The sequence below is a fragment of the Solea senegalensis genome, unplaced genomic scaffold, assembly GCF_019176455.1.
Source record: "Solea senegalensis isolate Sse05_10M unplaced genomic scaffold, IFAPA_SoseM_1 scf7180000017684, whole genome shotgun sequence".
In the NCBI taxonomy this organism is placed as follows: Eukaryota; Metazoa; Chordata; class Actinopteri; order Pleuronectiformes; family Soleidae; genus Solea; species Solea senegalensis.
The window spans coordinates 5202-23353 of NW_025322492.1; the positions used below are offsets into that span (position 1 = coordinate 5202).

At 44.3% G+C, this 18152-nt stretch overlaps 1 protein-coding gene and 1 long non-coding RNA gene across 2 annotated transcripts; both read right to left on the reverse strand.

Annotated features, from left to right (window-relative positions):
- Positions 1-12346: 12346 nt before the first annotated feature.
- LOC122764811 (prolyl-tRNA synthetase associated domain-containing protein 1-like) lies at positions 12347-16762 on the reverse strand. The gene is made up of 4 exons (XM_044018758.1): positions 16641-16762; positions 14935-15060; positions 12774-12863; positions 12347-12609 (listed from the first exon to the last, which is right to left on the reverse strand). Exons 1-4 carry the CDS (start codon positions 16719-16721, stop codon positions 12397-12399), a joined length of 510 nt encoding a protein of 169 aa, XP_043874693.1. The 5' UTR covers positions 16722-16762; the 3' UTR covers positions 12347-12396.
- On the reverse strand, positions 13729-14890 carry LOC122764812. The gene is made up of 2 exons (XR_006359888.1): positions 14141-14890; positions 13729-13991 (listed from the first exon to the last, which is right to left on the reverse strand). It is a non-coding gene; the product is annotated as an uncharacterized LOC122764812 (long non-coding RNA).
- Positions 16763-18152: the final 1390 nt, after the last annotated feature.

The window sequence follows — 18152 nt, forward strand, 5'->3', positions numbered from 1 at the left end:
AGCCCCTAGCATTTCAGCCAAGCTTGTTAGCATGGCCGCCGAGCCAGAGCTTCCAGACCCGGGGGGCAGAAGCGCCGGCAGCAGAGGCCACTCCGACCCAGTCACCATGATCGACCTTGAGGCTCTATTCTGCAAACAATGTGACAGCTTCAAAGCTGACATGGCTATCCTGATTCAACAATCAACTGAATCTCTGATGCAGTCAGTGGATTCACTAGGTCAACAGGTGACGTCATTTAACAACCGTCTCACTAATACTGAAGTTGTGGGGAGTGAAAACTTCGTGAAAATCACAGAGATGGAAGCTGTTGTTAAGACCTTACAATCCCAAGCCATGGTGCTCCTGGAACACGTGCATGACCTCGAAAATAAGTCCAGGCGCTCTAACTTGCGGATTATCAACATACCCGAAGGGAGCGAGAAAGATCAGGACCCGACGAAGTTTGTTTCCAACCTGCTGATGGCGGTGACGGGGCCCGATGTTTTTAACAGCCCTCCCGAGATAGAGAGAGCTCACCGCTCCCTCTGCCCCAGACCAAGCGATGCCGGCACGGGGAACCGGAGAGCCTTCATCGTCAAATTCCTCTGCTTCCAAGAGAAAGAAAAAGTCCTCCGATGGGCCAGACAACACAAGATGGATTACCGCGGCTCGAGCTGAGAGTATATCCAGACATCAGTGCTGCTTTGGCAAAAAAACGGGCTGCATTCAACGCCATCAAACACTCTCTTTACCTGAAAGGCATTAAATTCCGCTTGCTGCACCCTGCCCGTCTCCAGGTCTCGTTCCATAATGAGAACTTATACTTTGACTCTCCGCAAAAAGCCCAGGATTTTTACAAGCACATTGCTACCACTGGTTAGTGGACTTATTGAGGACGCCGGCTATATCTGGTCCCAGTGCACGGTAATGTTGGTATGAGTGTAATACTGCCCCCAGCTATAGCCACTTATGTTGCGCCTATTGCACATTATAGACATATCTGCAGTTTTAGGAGCCCCTTCTGCTCAGTGAGTGTTTAGTTCACAGATTTATGTCACATGGAAGTAACAGAGTCTATGGAGTCCCGCTGCTAGTTCTCGTTCTTAGAACAATCCTAGGGAGGGTTAGGTGTGTTTTTTTGTTCCCTGTTCTAGGGGTTTTTGTGTTGGGGTACTGGGGTGGTAGATCCTACAGATTTGCTTTCATTTTTATTTTTGTTTATGCATTTGTAACATTACGTCCTTTTACAAAGCAGTGTTTTTTCATACCTTGTACTTAATAATTTTGTATATGGCTAATACAACAGAAAAAGGGGTATCTTGTCTGAGATTTGTCTCTTGGAATGTTAAAGGGATCAACGGTCCAGTAAAAAGGGGTAGAGTATTATCCCACTTAAAACAGATATTGCTTTTTTACAGAGACGCATTTGATCGCTAAGGATCACCATAGGTTAAAGGCTTCATGGGTTGGCCAAGGTTTCCACTCCAACTTTAGTAGCAAAGCAAGGTGTACAGCGATTTTGATACATATAAAAAATACAGTTTTACCAACGAACGTTATAGCTGACCACCAAGGCCAGATTGTTATAGTTTCAGGCTCTCTAATCAATATACCTGTTGTTCTTGTTAATCTCTATGCACCCAATTGGGATGATGAGGCATTTATTAGGAAAGTAACCTCACTTCAAAACAATTTTCCTTTTCCTTTTCCTTTTCAGGTCCATAAAACATTCTCAAGAATTGATTACTTTTACTTAGATAGTTATTTTCTTCCTGCAGTCGGTAACATAGAATATTCAACAATATTGGTATCTGACCATGCTCCACTGCTACTCGACCTTTCGTTTACACTTTTACAAAAGACACGCCCTCCATGGAAGCTGAATGGTACACTCCTAAACGATGATGACTTTTGCCAAACAATCTCCAGAACAATTGATGATTTTCTTATTACCAACAAGTCTGATCTTATATCCCCATCTCTACTGTGGGAGACATTAAAGGTGGTAGTCCGAGGAGAGATTATATGTTACTCTGCAAGACTAAATAAACTCAAAAAACAAAAACAGGAACAACTCATGGAAAGCATAAAAGAATTGGACAGAAAATTATCAAAATCTCCATCCCCTGAATTAGACAAAGAGAGACAAAACCAAATCGAATGGACTATAACTTATTGTCAACACAACAAACACGGTGAGAAGGCAGGACGCCATCTGGCTCACCTAATAAAAAGCCAATCCCTCTCCTTTTAGACATGTTCAATGACTCTCTGGACCGGGGTGCTCTGGCTCATACTCTCACCGAAGCATCAATAACCTTATTACTTAAGCCGGGTAAAGAAGATTCTGATTGTAATTCCTACCGCCCTATCTCCCTTTTAAATGCCGATTACAAGATCTTAGCTAAAACACTGGCCTTACGACTTAAATCAATTATGCCAAGCATCATTTCACAAACCGGGTTTATGAAAAACTGACACTCTTTCTCCAACGTCCGCCGCCTCCTCGACCTTCTATTTTCTGCGTCCGGGGGGGACAACAGAAGTGGTGCTCTCCCTGGATGCGGAGAAGGCTTCGATAGGGTGGAGTGGAGTTATCTGTTAGAGGTCTTAAAGAGGTTCTGTATTGGGTCCAAGTATATATCTTGGATCTCACTTTAATACTCTTCCCTTAAAGCGTCCATCAGTACTGATGGGCTGAAATCCCAATATTTCACACTTAACAGAGTAACCCGCCAAGGGTGCCCTATGAGTCATTGTTGTTTGCTGTGGCAGTCGAACCTTTATCTATAGCACTTAAATCGGCCAGTTTTAGTAAAGGAATTCACAGATGTGGTTTGGAACATATACTTTCCTTGTACACGGACAATTTATTATTGTTTATTTCTGATCCAGTAACCACCATCCCTAGAATAATTGAATTGCTAAACAGCTTTGGAGCATTTTCCAGTTATAAATTGAACTTCTCAAAAAGAAAATGTTTTCCTGTAAATAACTTATATATGGAAAGGCATGACCGCCAGGATTAGGAGAGAGTTTTTACAAAGGCGTAAGTCTGTTGGTGGTTTGTCACTCCCTGACCTAAGACTCTACTATTGGGCAGCTAACGTAAGCAAAATGACTCTCTGGATTCATCTGGTGTAAACTAGAAGCTAAATCCTGCTCTACGTCACTCCTAGCTCTACTTACATCAAAATTGCCCTTTCAGCCATTAACTTCAACCATTTGGTTCTGATTTAGATGTGCTTTTGGACTCAAAGGATTGTCTAATCACAGCCCCATACATAACAATCATCTCTTCCTCCCTCCCAGCATTGATGATGCCTTTTCTCTATGGCAGAGCTCAGGCCTTGTCAGGCTAAGTGATCTCTATATTAACAATGTCTTCGCTAACTTCAGCAAATTATGTGAAAAATGTAACCTTCCCAAGTCTCACCCATTCCGTTACTTCCAGGTTCATAACTTTGTTAAATCAAATAGTACATGTTTCCCCAATATTCCACCTAACTCAGTAATTGTCTCAATTTTGGACATTCCCAAAATTAAGAAAGGCCTTATCTCAAAGATGTGCACCTTAATATCCCATCTCAAAGATACGACTCTTGATAAAATCAAGAAAGACTGGGAACAAGAACTTGGCAGGGTTATCGATGACGGTGACTGGAACTCAGCATTAATTTGTGTAAATAACAGTACATCTTGCTCCAGGCTTAATTTAAATCAATATAAGGTTGTCCATCGTATTTATTTTACTAATTCTAAACTTTCAAAAACATATCCCAATGTCACAGACACATGTAATAGGTGTCACTTGTCACCAGCGAACATGACCCACATGCTTTGGTCTTGTCCCCGTCTGCAAGCTTTCTGGACAGATGTTTTTAAACATCGTGCAGGAGCGCTAAATGTGAAATTGACGCCTTGTCCAGAATTGGCTATTTTTTTAGTTTTATCAGACCATCAAACAATTAGGAAAAAAATTAAGGATAGTTTCGCCTTTGCTTCTTTATTAGCACGTAGAAGAATTTTGTTGGAGTGGAAGGCACCAGTTGCCCCCAAAGCTTCGCTGTGGCTGAAGGACCTTATGCTCTACTTAGAGCTGGAGAAAATTCAATATAATCTGAGGGGGACACCTGGAAAATCTGATTTGGTTTGGGGGCTGCATGATTAGTTACAGAGCTAGACTAAAGACACTACAGGACTAATGAATGATCTTTACCCTCTCTTAATTATCTGTGTACTTTTATATTTGTATGTCTGTTTACGCTAAGAAGGAAGGATGTGTGTTATTACTGATCGGTAATAACATTTTGTAGGATTGGGAGGGGCTGGGGGTGGGAGGGTATAAGTGGTTGTTGTTTTTGAAAAAAGAAAAAGTGCCTGTTTTTCATTGTATGTACTTTTCCCTGTCAAATGGATAAAACATTCATTAAAAAAAACATAGTATATGTTTTGAACCAGAGTCAACCTGAACAAGAGGAAGCTAGGAAGAAGTTGTAGTATGACTGCAACAGGGCGTGTCAGAATGGTCAGTTATGAGCTCTGTGTGACCTTTTCTTAACAATGTGTGTGTTTGTACGTCGCTCGTTAAGCTGACTAATACGGCGACCGCTGGCCACAGTCTGATGTAAGAACACCGAACGTTTGCTGACTTGATCCGGCACATTAGCTTCATATATAAAATCCTCTGAGGCTGGAAGTTTGTGTAAAACTCTGTGCTCCACTGTGCAGCCACCAACAACACACTTGTCCCTCAGCGTTGACATAATACCGCTCTTCCTCCTTGCCTGCACTCTCACATTTTATAGGGACAAGGTGGAGCTAAGGTGGAGCTCTCCAAGTAAACTTACTGGTGGGGTGGTAACATTCCGCGGTGGCGTGTTTCATGGCCTCTGTAGTCTAGGCCGTGCTAGCGGCAGCTCGACACAGCAGCTCCCTTTGTGTATTAGTGTTTTCTTTAAATTAAGTACTTTTTTCTAACTTATTATTTTCGCATCTGGAGTGACACTTTCCGGAACAGTTGCGCCATGTACTCCGCTACTTTTGTGCGGTTTCTGTGGCTCTTCTGTTACTTTTTTTTACTTTTTGGTGGCGAGACGGACGCACAGCGCAGCGGGGGCATTGTTCACACACGCGACCAGCTGATCGCGCTGAGGGTGCCGGCACTCCTGATCACAACACGGCCCGAACTTCCGAAGGAACTGAAGCGGAAGCGTCGCGGCTGTAGAGCCGGAGCCAAAGTGAGAGCCAAATCGAGGAGGTACAAACCAGCCGTACCTGCAATAATCACGGGGAATGTGAGATCTCTGGGGAACAAAATGGACGAGCTCTGTGTGCTTGTGAGTACCAGCTGGGTGTTCAGGGAGAGCAGCCTCATGTGTTTCACCGAGACATGGCTGCACTCGCACTACACCGAGCACAGCGTGGCAGTACCGGGCTTTAAGACTGTGCGGGCGGACAGAGATGCTGCGCTGAGCGGCAAGAAGAAAGGGGGTGGCGTTGCTGTATACGTGAATGAGAAGTGGTGTCACCCCGGACATGTTTGTGAGAAGGAGCGTCTGTGTAGCCCGGACATCGAACTTTTGGCTGTGGGAATGCGCCCATACTACCTCCCCAGGGAATACACCTCCGTGATCGTTGTGGCTGTCTACATCCATCCCTCAGCTGATGCAGCAGCAGCAGTAGACAGTGTCCACTCTGCTGTGTCCAGATTACAGACACAGCGTCCCACTGCATTTATCACCATCACTGGGGATTTTAACCACACCAACCTGGACTCTGTTTTACCAACCTTCCACCAATATGTCGACTGCCCCACCAGAGACAATAAAACAATTGACCTTTTGTATGCAAATGCTAGGGATGCATACACAGCCACTGCCCTTCCCCCCCTTGGCTTGTCTGATCACAACTTGGTCCAGCTGACTCCCAGGTATGTCCCTGTAGTGAAGAGGCTTCCTGTTGCCACCCGCTCAGTGAGAAGGAGTACACAGGAGGCTGACATGGCCCTGCAGGACTGCTTTGAGTCTACTGATTGGGATGCGCTCTGCTTGCCACATGGGGAGGACATCAACTCCATGACAGACTGCATCACAGATTACATTAGGTTCTGTGAACACACGGTTCTCCCTGCCCGGACTGTCCATTGCTTTCCCAACAACAAACCTTGGGTTTCCAGAGATCTGAAGACTCTCCTCAACAAAAAGGAAGCTGGAGGAAGCTGGAGTCCAAACTCCAGTAGAATGACATGAGGGAGGTGTGGTGAAGACCATCACTGGATTTAACGTGAATAAGAAATCGACAGAGGGCTCTATCGAGAGGGCTAATCAGCTGAACCTCTTCTTCAACAGGTTCAGCTAACAGTCTTCCACACAGCCCCCTGCTGCTTCCCCCACACATCACACCTCCCTCCCTCCCCCCCTGCCTCTACCTCTCCCCCGTCTGCCCCCCCTGGAGCACCGCTTGGACACTGTATCACCTCCCCTCCACCGCTCCACCTCTCCCCCACCACCTCCTGCCACCCCCCTCCGTGACAACCACCCAGGTCAGAAGACAGCTGGAGAGACTGCAGCAGAACAAGGCTGCAGGCCCAGACGGTCTTAGCCCCAGGCTACTGAGGGCTTGTGCTACCCAGCTGGCTGTGATCCTGCAGCACCTCTTCAACCTGAGCCTCCAACAGGGGATGGTCCCAGCGCTGTGGAAGACATCATGCCTGGTTCCTGTCCCCAAGACAAAGTCATCAGCATCTCGTGAACCCAGGGACTACCGCCCAGTGGCTCTGACGTCCCATGTGATGAAGGTGCTGAAGCGGCTGGTCTTAGCTCACCTTAGACCGCAGGTAAAGTCCTCACTTGACCCACTTCAATTTGCTTATCAGCCCAAACTGGGGGTGGATGACGCCCTCATCTATCTGCTGCATCGAGCTCAGTCTCACCTGGATGGTGCTGGAGGAACTGTGAGAATCACTTTCTTTGATTTCTCCAGTGCTTTCAACACCATCCAGCCACTGTTACTGGGAGAGAAGTTGCAGGTGGTGGGGGTGGACACGCCCACCATCTCCTGGATCACTGACTACCTGACAGGCAGACCACAGTTTGTCCGACTGGGTTGTGGTTTGTCTGATGTGGTGGTTAGTGATGTAGGAGCCCCACAGGGAACTGTGCTGTCCCCCTTCCTGTTCACCATATACACCTCACACTTTAAATATGACTCTGTGTCATGCCACTTGCAGAAGTTCTCAGATGACTCTGCGGTGGTGGGGTGTATAAGGAATGGACAGGAGGGGGAGTACAGGACAGTGGTAGCTGAGAAGTGGGCCAGTGAGAACCACCTGATTCTGAATGTGACCAAGACCAAGGAGATGGTGGTGGACTTCAGGAGGAAGAGGACAGCTCCACAACCTTTGAGGGTACTGGGGGAGGACATTGAGATGGTGGAGGAATACAAATACCTTGGTGTGAGGCTGAACAACAGACTGGACTAGAAGGCTAAGATCAGTGCTGTGTACAGGAAGGGGATGAGCAGGCTCTTCTTTCTGAGGAGGCTGTTGGAGTTATTTTACCAGTCTGTTGTGGCCAGCGCGCTGTTCTTTGCTGTGGTGTGCTGGAGGAGCAGCATTGGAGCCGGTGAAACTAACAGACTCAACAAACTGATAAAGAAGGCCAGCTCCATCATCGGCTGCAAACAGGACACCATGGAAACGGTGGTGGAGAGGAGGATGCTGAATAAACTTTTTTCCATCATGGATAACTCTGATCATCCTCTCCACCACATCCTCCAGGCCCAGGAGAGCACATTCTCCAAGAGATTCAGACAGCTCCACTGTCACAAGGACAGATTCAGGAAGTCATTCCTGCCATCAGCTATCAGGACTTATAATAACTCTCTGTAATAGTAAAAAAAACAAAACAAAAAAAAACCCTGCTCATTTGCACAATGCACATTTTCTCTCCGTGACATACAGTATGACATTGCACCCCTTTATGCCACTCCCCTTTATTAATGCACTATTTTTTTTCCCACTGTTGCACATTTTACATTTTATGTTTATAATATTTGTTTGTATTGCTGCTATGTTGAAACAATTTCCCCTTGGGGATGAATAAAGTGTTTCTATTCTATTCTATTCTTATTCTATACTTACACTAAGGGGGACCATGAAAACATGACTGAGTATTCTTTTTCCACACTTTGGCGACTGGTAGTGCCTCCAGAGTCCCAAATATAAGTATTGAAATGGTTAAAAAGTTGATTTTGCATAATATGTCCCCTTTAAAAGCAGAATTTGACAACATCAGACGTTTGAACTTAGTGATGGAGGCAGCAGCAGATCAACAACTCCTGTGTGTGTGACGTTAAAATGACTGTTTGGTCACTGGTTTAAATAACTCCGCACACATTCATTCACCTCTGGCTTTTCTAGAATATCTAGTAAGTATCTGTAAAAAAAGTGCTGTTAGCTCATGTTAGCTCAGAGTGCTAATGTGGTTTGTTATGATAAAGGTTATCATGTTACACATGTGATCAAACAAGTCTGGATGTTTAATCGGAGAAATGACATTTCATATGAGACGAGAACAAGAAAACATTCTCAGATACTCAACAAGAAACAGGTGGAGTTGACATGAAGATTATAAAATTAACATGTAGATTATAATCTTAACATGAAGATGAGGTGGTGTTTTGTGTTATTTCCTCAGTAAAAACACAAACGTATTTGAATATGAGAAAGAGGATTTATCAATAACACAAATGTTGACTCAGTCATGAGCCACTGCACCAAACTCCGTTCGCAAATGTTGTTGTTTTCTTGTTTCTTGTCTTACAGAGTAAAGTATTTTCCACACAGAAAAGTAATAAATGACTTCAGTATCTCACACGAGCTACTCTACACATCGGCTTCATTGGGATCCGATTACATCACTGATTTACAAAGAAAACCGCGTCCATGTCCATGAAGCTGCCCTGGTAGTGAAGCGGGATTATTTCCGTGTATCGATGAATCAAGTGTTCATCATGGCGGAGCCGTTAACGACACTCCACCGTCACACCGGGGCTTCATGACATCACTTCTAGCAAACTTCACGGAGAACAATGAACGACACGAGCATCACGCGTTCATTTACCCACAAACACGCGCAATTCCTGCTGCGCAGTTACAGCGCGAGCTCGTAGTGACCGGTACCGCGCGACCGCCGGTGAACGAGTTACCGAAATAAAAAAACACCGAGTAAAGACGCAGGCGGTGAAGAGAAGCAGCAAACATGGCGGCGGCGTCTCACCTGTGACCTGTGGACAACCTGAGGACACGAGGACACCGGGACCTGGAGCCACGGTGGGACCGGGAGAGAGAACCGGAGCAGCGGCGCCGCCGTTATGGTGTTTGGACGGCGAAGTGAAGGGGGCGGAGCTACTACCTGCAGCAGTGTGTGTGTGTGAGTGAGTCTCTGTGTGTGTGTGAGTGAGTGAGTGAGTCTGTGGTGTGAGTGTGAGGAGTCTCTGTGTGTGTGTGAGTGAGTCTGTGAGTGTGCGGAGTGAGTCTGTGTGTGTGTGTGAGTGAGTGTGTGTGAGGTGTGTGTGAGTGAGTGAGTGAGTCTGTGAGTGAGTCTCTGTGTGTGTGTGTGAGTGAGTGAGTCTCTGTGTGTGGTGTGAGTGGCGTGGTGAGCGTGTGTGTGAGTGAGTCAGTGAGTCTGTGTGTGTGTGCGTGAGTCTGTGAGTGTGTGTGAGTGAGTCTGTGTGTGTGAGTGAGTCTGTGAGTGAGAGTCTGTGTGTGAGTGAGTTTGTATGACCATTTTTAAACATTCATTCATTCATTCAAATCAAACACTATCAGATGAACTTCATGATCGTTAAAGTTAAAATTTCACTTAAAGCACAACTATGTAAGATATTTACATCGTTAGTGATGGACACAAGTTTCTATTATATTATAATAAAATGATTAAAAAGTATAATATAAAATAGATTCAGTTCAATTTAAAACTAATTTGCATCAAACACACACAGCAGTGATGAAGGCTCCTCCTCCTCCTCCTCCCTCTCCGTCCACGCGCAGCTGTCGTTTCCCCAGGTGACTCAGAGAGAATGATGTCATCTCTGTCAGAGCACGCACACCTGTTCCCACAACAGGAAGTCCCCCCCCCACTGACCATCTCACTTCCTGGATATTTTAAAGGAGCAGTGTCACGATTATAAAAATATGGATTTATTTTCCTTCACGTGGAAGTTATTAAAAAAGATGTCTGATAAGTAATGCGATTATGGGATGGATTACATACACATACAGTGTTGATGTGCTGACTCCGCCCCCTCATGATCTGCACCATTGTACCTTTTCCATGTTCCACTCCACAAAGGTTTGTGCCAGCCCTGAGAGGAGGCGTGGCCTTCTGTGTTGACAGTTGTGAGTCTGTCACTGTTCTGTTTACATTAATGACAGATGTGACAGTGCCGTATCACAGCAGGGAGGGAGAAGGGGCACCGGGGGCACCGATGACAAATAAATGACTTATGAAAACAAAAGTTCCACAAATCTGTTCAAATGTAGCATTTCTGTTTTCAGTCAGTGTTTTCCTCTCGTCTCACGTAATATTTAACATAAATATGAAGGAGATTAAAACTTTGATTTGACAGAATTAACTGTTAAAGTTACAGTAAATGTTTGAAATAAGAAGTCAGCGGCTCTTATTTTGAAAGGCAAAAGGAAAGGAAAAAAGGAAGTGATCTTCCAGGCCACCGTGGATCTGAACCATGAAGCTGTTAAAGACACAAACATGAGTCTGCAGAGACAGTTGGACACCTGTGTGTGAGACAAATGAGTGTCCTACACTGAGACAAATGTGTCCTACACCGAGACAAATGACTGTCCTACACCGAGACAAATGAGACAGTCCTACACCTAGACAAATGACTGTCCTACACCGAAAGACAAAATGAGACTGTCCTACACCGCAGATAAATGACTGTCCACAATCGGTGACAAATAGAGACTGTCTACACCAAGACAAATTATAAAATAGGACCGACATCGAGGTCCTAATCATACAAAATGAGGCCCCAGACGAGACAAACAATGAGGTCCTACACCGACAAATGACCTCCTCCTACAATGAGACAAATAAGACTGTCCTACACCAAGACAAATGACGTCCCACAATGAGACAAATAGACTCGTCTGCACCTAGCAAATGAGACCGCCCTACAGTGACAAATTAGACTGTCCCACAGTGAGACAAATTAGACTGTCCTACACCAAGACAAATGGGACTGGCTCCACCGAACACGAGTGTCCCAAGCACTGAGACAAATGAGGTCCTGCCACAAAGACCCTATATCAAAATGAGGTCCTAAGCATTGAAATTACATCCCCACCTGAGTCAAATGAGTGTCCTACATTGAGACAAATTAGACTTCATACACCAAGACAAATTAGTGTCCTACACTGAGACAAATGAGACTGTCTTACACTGAGACAAATGAGACTGTCCTACACTAACACAAATGAGACTGTCCTCCACCGAGACAAAATGAGTGTCCTACACCAAGACAATGGATCATCCTATGCCACCAAATGACTACATTGAGACAAATGAGTGTCCTACACCGTGAGACAAAATGCTATCACCGAAGTCACAAAATGAGAGTGGCCTACAGACAAATGAGACTGTCTTACTTGATGAGACAAATTAGACCGTCCTACACCAAGACAAATGAGTGTCCTAAGAATGTAGACAATGAGACTGTCCTACACTGAGACAAAATAAGACTGTCCTAACGCAAGAGACTGTCCTACACCCCAGACAAATGGACTGTCCACACCGTAAAATGAGACTGTCTCTGTTCAGAGAGCAAAATTAGTAACCACGGCATTGAGACAACACCGTTCTACACCAAGACAAATTAGTCCAAAATCGTGGCATAAACGCCGAGTGTCCCAAGAAGACAAATGAGACTGTCCTACACTAACACAAATGAGTGTCCTACATTGAGACAAATTAGACTGTCCTACACCAAGACAAATGAGTGTCCTACACCGAGACAAATGAGTGTCCTACACCGAGACAAATGAGACTGTCCTAGTGAATAAAGTGAATTATGCTTTTCTGAAAACTGAAAATGAGTAAGAAAACCACATGGAGATTTACCTTCAGTGACACAGACTGTCCACACGAGGCAGCAGTGGTTCAGCAGCTCAGTTTCCTGTTGGAAACGTCCAACAGTGAGACAAAGACATAAAGACATGAACGTCTTCTCAAGACGTTGTAGAGTTCAGGTTTTATTTGTCAGAGGAGTCATTTGTGTCTCTGTGTCCGTCTCTCTGTCTCCGTGTCTCTGTTCTGTGACAGAAATGAAAAAACTTAAATCGTCTTTAAAATGTTTGTTTTGTATTTATTTTTATCGTTTATTTTCATGTCTCTCTACTCAAACGTCTCCAGGATGGGTTCGTGTCCTGTCTCCTTCAGGAAGCGCAGTAGATCATCTGGACGGATCCCCATGGTGGCGCTGTTGGTCATCGGGTGAAAGTAAACCATCTCATGTCCTCCGTCCAACAAATCCTTCTCTAAGACAAACTTCACACTCTGATCCTTGTCAAAGAGAAGAGCCAGCGCTGTGGCACAGCCCTGACCCACCTGAGGACAGGGGACAAGAGGGCAAGAGAACAGGGGACAGACGACAAGAGGACAGACAACAGAGGACGAGGACAGAGACAGAAGAAAGAGGACAGAGACATCAAAGTTCAACTGTTCTTGTCTCTGATCAGCGTCTCATTATTGATAAAAAGGTTTGTCCTCACCTTCAGTTTGTCCAACATGGTCGCCTCGTCTGCAAAACGCAGGTTTCCACTGCCAACGCCGAGCTTTTTAGCCAGGACATTAAGATTGACCTGGACAAGACAGACAGACAGAAAGAGAGAGCGACAGACAGAGAGAAAGACATGAGGTCAGAGACACACCCACATTCCTGTATGGGCATCAAGGTGAGGTGCGTAAAGGGATCCTCCACTGATTAGCATGTGGCTTTGTAATGCTAGAATAGCAGCAGTATTTTTAAAGTTGCTTTCCTCCCTCAGTTTTCCACCGAGTTGTAAAAAAATCGGATCATTGCGTCATCGGAGGGCACGTCATGCACACGACGTTCAAGGTTTGAAACTACAACGCCAGTTCCGCACTTTTTAGACTCACCCATAGGGGGACGAGACTTCATTCCCAGAATGTAAACACGGTGTCCGCCATCTTTGCTAACAGTTACGCTAACCGGCTCTTGCTCTGCGGGGTAAAGTGAGAACGACGATGCCCGAATGTAGTTTTCAAACTGATATGGCTGCAAAGGAAAAGACGTACATTTCTGTCGGCTGATGGCGGCGTCTGTGGTTACCTGTCTGTGGTTACCTGTCTGTGTTGGTCAGGACATCAGAAGATATTCAGCTTCTGAAAAGCAGCACTGTGTCTATGAAGAGACTGTTGATGCTCACAGTGAGCTATAAGAAGTCAGATTTTTCTTTATTATTATTGTTGTTGTTGTAGTAGCATCAATACACATTTAAATTCATATTGGTTGTGGTTTCTTTTCTAGCCATTAGAGCATTATTAGATGAAAAGTGATTTCTTTGGGGGGAAACGGTTGATAAACACTTCATAGCTACTCATAGCTACTTTGTTTACTGATGACAAGTGCGTCGTTTTTATTGTGTAAATCTAACTTGTGTAGTATAGTAAGTAATATAACAACAAAAACAGTAACTATTCAGCCTCCTTCCACGAGTCTTTACTGTTGAACTGTGGCGTACACATGAATGCAGGGTGATACAACCAAATATAGCTTTATTATTCACAAAGGAAAATCTTTTAATATAAAATAAACAAGAAGACAAATCTAAAAGAATGTCTAACACAATATGCAAACAAAAAATAAATGATGAAACATGTACAGTGGCGACAGAATCTGAGTCTGGAAGAGGAGCAGACACTGGATGGTGTGAAGATTTTCTCCAAGACTTGATTCAACCATGCTCCTAAAGGACAAAGAATACAATTACACATGAAATATGAACAAAGATTTGACTTTTTTCCAGGAAACACAACATTGTCGCTTTACTGCCGACAACTATATGACATCGTAAACAATGTGAGCAGAAATAGAGTCGATTAGCGTCGGTCTTACCTCTCAGTGACGTCTTTGTGTTGGAAATGGAGACCGTGAACCCTCTGAGCTTCCAGCTTCTCCATGTCTTCAATGTCTTCTCCAAAATTCCATAATAGCTTAGCCTTGAGGCATCAGGCAAACTCTGACCAGCAAATGGTGGGAACTTCCTGCTTGTCCTTTCCTTGTTTTTACTGCACATCCCGGTACAATGTCGCACCACAGAAAACAACCCGAGTCATTTACAGGTCTGTCATGTATTGGCCGAGAGATCGCTCACGGGGTTTGTGTGTTTACACAACTAGCGCTGTCTGCTTCGAAGCTTGGGGCAGTGAGCGCAGTGCATTCTGGGAGTTGTTGTGAGCCAAAATTACATTCTTCTGCTTTTCTCGGCCAAGAAGGCTTCAAATATTATTTCACATTTCTACGACATAGATAGTTTTTATAGACATTCATAAGTTTCCACTTCTTAGATAGAATTTGAAAAAGTCAGTGCCAAATCAGTGTCACCTTTGAAGTGAGGACCTTATGAGAATGAAGTGTTGGTTTCATTTGTGGCGACAACATTTTAACTACTGTCCCGCTCACGCACACACACACACACATTTGTACTTGATTTGTTTCAGTTTGCCACTTTTCTGAGGATCTCTCTGAAACTTAGAGAGAAGCCTAAAAACAGCCTCTCGAGGACATTACAGTGAAGACAAAGTGAGGACCAGCCAAAATGAGCACACAATGCAAAAAGGTCCTCACTACAAAGGTTAAAAATAATCTCACAAATATAGCTATGCAAACACACACACACACACACACACCTGTCTGTCATGACGAGTAGAAACCAGCCACAGCGTTTTCTTCTTCTTGTCCTTTAAGAAGAGGTTTTTAGTGACAGCTCCTCTGACGTCCTGTAGATGGCGCATCATCTCCTCCACTGTAAACACCTGAGCAGAGCAGAGGAGACCAACTGTGACACCACTAACTACTTAAAGGTTCTCCGTCGAGCAGTTGTATCTTCAGGACTGTGGACGAAGAAGAGTTCTCCAGGTTCCTCCAGGTTCTTCCAGGTTGTTTCCCTCGTGATGGACAGGTTGTCCAGGGTGAACCTATTCAAAGGTTTAAAGGTTCTCACGCTGCGACCCGAACTCATGTCAGTTTAGAAGAGGACGCGTTTGTGTTTTCATTTATGGAAAAAAATCAAAAACTTAATATGAACTCAAACACACAGGTGCACGAGTATGGAGGACCGAAAGGGCCAAAATTAAATAAATAAATACACCATTACATACAGTCATTAATTAAATGTGTCATTAAATAATAAAATGTGTCATTAATTAATTAAATAAACAATTAAATCATTAATTAAATGTGTCATTAACCAATTAAATACACAATTAAATCATTACATGTATTTAATTAATGACACATTTAATTATTTCATGGTCCGTGTTGCAGTGGATCATTAATTCATTTTATCTGTCAAACTCGCCCATCAAAGTCAGAGGGCGGGGCTAACGCTGATCGAGTCTGATTCATTGTTTTGGTCTGAAATGGCGTAGCTGCCATGAGTTTTAAGATCATTTGAGGCGAGAAATGAGTCATTTAGAATTCAAAAATGTGGTTTGTGTATTAAGATACGATGTATTATATATAGTTTGGCAGCGATAGTATCGGAGATGATCATCATGATTAAATGTGTCTTAAATTAATTTTAATTAATTAATGACACATTCAATTATTTAATGACAACCTACCAATACCTACACTCTTCCACGAGTGGGGTCAAAAATGACCCCAATTAAAATCAATGCGTTTTTGCATAAACTGGGTTGTTATTCTTCAAACTGTTTAAAACGAAGAGTTGTAATATTTTCATATTCCAGGTAATCCTCATAAAACATGATTGTGACATGAGACCGTTTGCACTTTTATTTATTTTTTCATTAATTTTAAGAAATTGCAGTTTTTGTATCAGTGGGGTCAATTTTGAAGAAAAACATCTAAGGGTTAATGGTGTATTTATTTATTTAATGTTGGCCCTTTCGGTCCTCCAGACACGAGAGACATGAAGCAGCAAAGACAAGTGCGCCCCCTGCAGATGAGGGCAGGTCTGTGTAATAAACACGTTCAAAACAATCTGCGTCTCACGATCACATGCACACAAACAACAAAGTCAACAAGTTCCACCGCGATTCTATTTTCAAATGATCTTCCGATGAATTCGGCAACAGAATGAACACAAACGTTCATGTGTCTGTGGACATGTGAAGGAACACAGGCGGCGGACACCGACACGTCACTGACGCCGAATGTAACCAAACGCCGGTTGTGATTGTGTAGCGTCGTCACATTTGTTTCATGTTATTTATTAAATGTACAGTTGACGAAAGAATCTTCAATGTCGTACTTTCCTAATGAGATTCAACGGTGACGTGGTGAATGTTGCAGGTCTGACACACGTGTTTCACGATGTGACACGTGACGGCGTTTGTTTGTGTTTACAAAGAAAGAGATCGAGTTTTACCGGCGCGTGGTCGACACACGTGGTCTGGACTTTCAGAGCGTGCAGATATGTCTCCAGCTCCGCGCGCAGATCCTCTGACATCTTTCTGTTTTTAGACAGAGAGGAAGAAGACTCTTCTTCTCTACTCAGATTTACTGCAGCTAACGTGACCAGCGCCGCCCTCTGGACACTCTCGACTTTCCCCTCCCCTCAATCTAAGCCCTGATTCAAAACAAGACAATAAGCTATAAATAATACAAATAATAATAACGTTAATCATGATAAATAAACAGTAATAATAATAATAATAATCTCATTTATGGAGCATCTATGAAAACAATTAACTTACTAATGATGTTGATGTTAAACCTGACTGAAGCATGAATAACGAGGACAAAACAATAACTGCAATATTTAATATTCGCTGATGTCCTGCAGAACGAGGAGGAGAATAATATCAGCCAGACTGTCCTCTCCTCAGCCACATCCACCAGCTCCTCTGGAGGACCAGCCGAGAGACAGAATCCGTGTCCTGGGTTGGCCCTGAGGTCTCCTCCTGGAGGACAAGTCTGACACACCTTCCCCGGGAGGCGTCCAGGAGGCGTCTCCTGGACATGAAGGTCACATGTGGAGGAGCAGCGCTTCTTCTCCGAGAACCTCCTGGACATCCTCAATGTCTCTATGGCTGAGCCCGTCCACCCTGAGGACACAAAACACGGCAACTAACCAAACATGATGTCATAAGATGATGTCACAGAGATCAAAGGAGATGATGTCACAGAGATCAAAGGAGATGATGTCACAGAGCTCAAAGGAGATGATGTCACAGAGATCCTAACATTTATGAGAGTCACTGCTGATGAAGCGGTGATTGTGAATATTGATATAAGCAGTAATGGCCAGTAAGGAGGAAGAGGCTGTTCAGGAGGCTGAAGGTCCCAGTGAGACCACTGAAGACGGTGAGAAGGCCGCGACCTCCAAAGACGCAGAGGCGGACAAGTCCACCAAGTCAAAGCCAAGTCAACATGTTTACTTTGTCTCTGTTAGCACGTTCAGCGCGCTGGACGAACAGATGATGACATCATACGTGGGCAGGACCGGCTTCAGAGACTTGGGCTCATACACCTGGTCCCTGTGCAGGGAGTTCAGGACCACGCCTAGGTGGCTGCAAAACATACTGACCGTCTCGAAGATCAACTTAGCCCGGAGACCTCCACCTCCACCAAAACCAAAAATCAAATACCCCAAGCTGCGCATGATGGAGGACTAGGACACAGAAGAACGTGTGTCCACACATGTCCATGGTGAAGGTCAAGTATATATTTCTAAGCACATGTCTTCTTCTGGCTCCTCCCTTTAGTGGATCATCTGACTCCATCTTATCCTTTGTCGTCCTTGTGTCCTCTTCTGTCCTCATGAACCTTCTCTGTGGTCTTCCTCTTTTCATCTTCAACATCCTTTGTCCAGGACGATCACTGTCCTTCGTCTGCTCGTGACCAAACCATCTCAACCTTCACTCTCTGACTTTATCTC

Excerpts from the sequence above, each read along its gene's own strand:
- LOC122764811 (XM_044018758.1), bottom strand. The coding sequence starts at position 16,721 with ATGTCAGAGGATCTGCGCGCGGAGCTGGAGACATATCTGCACGCTCTG. Across the intron at positions 15,061-16,640 it reads CGTGTGTCGACCACGCGCCG|GTGTTTACAGTGGAGGAGAT; the intron begins GTAAAACTCGAT and ends TGCTCTGCTCAG. Across the intron at positions 12,864-14,934 it reads CTACTCGTCATGACAGACAG|GTCAATCTTAATGTCCTGGC; the intron begins GTGTGTGTGTGT and ends TGTCTTGTCCAG.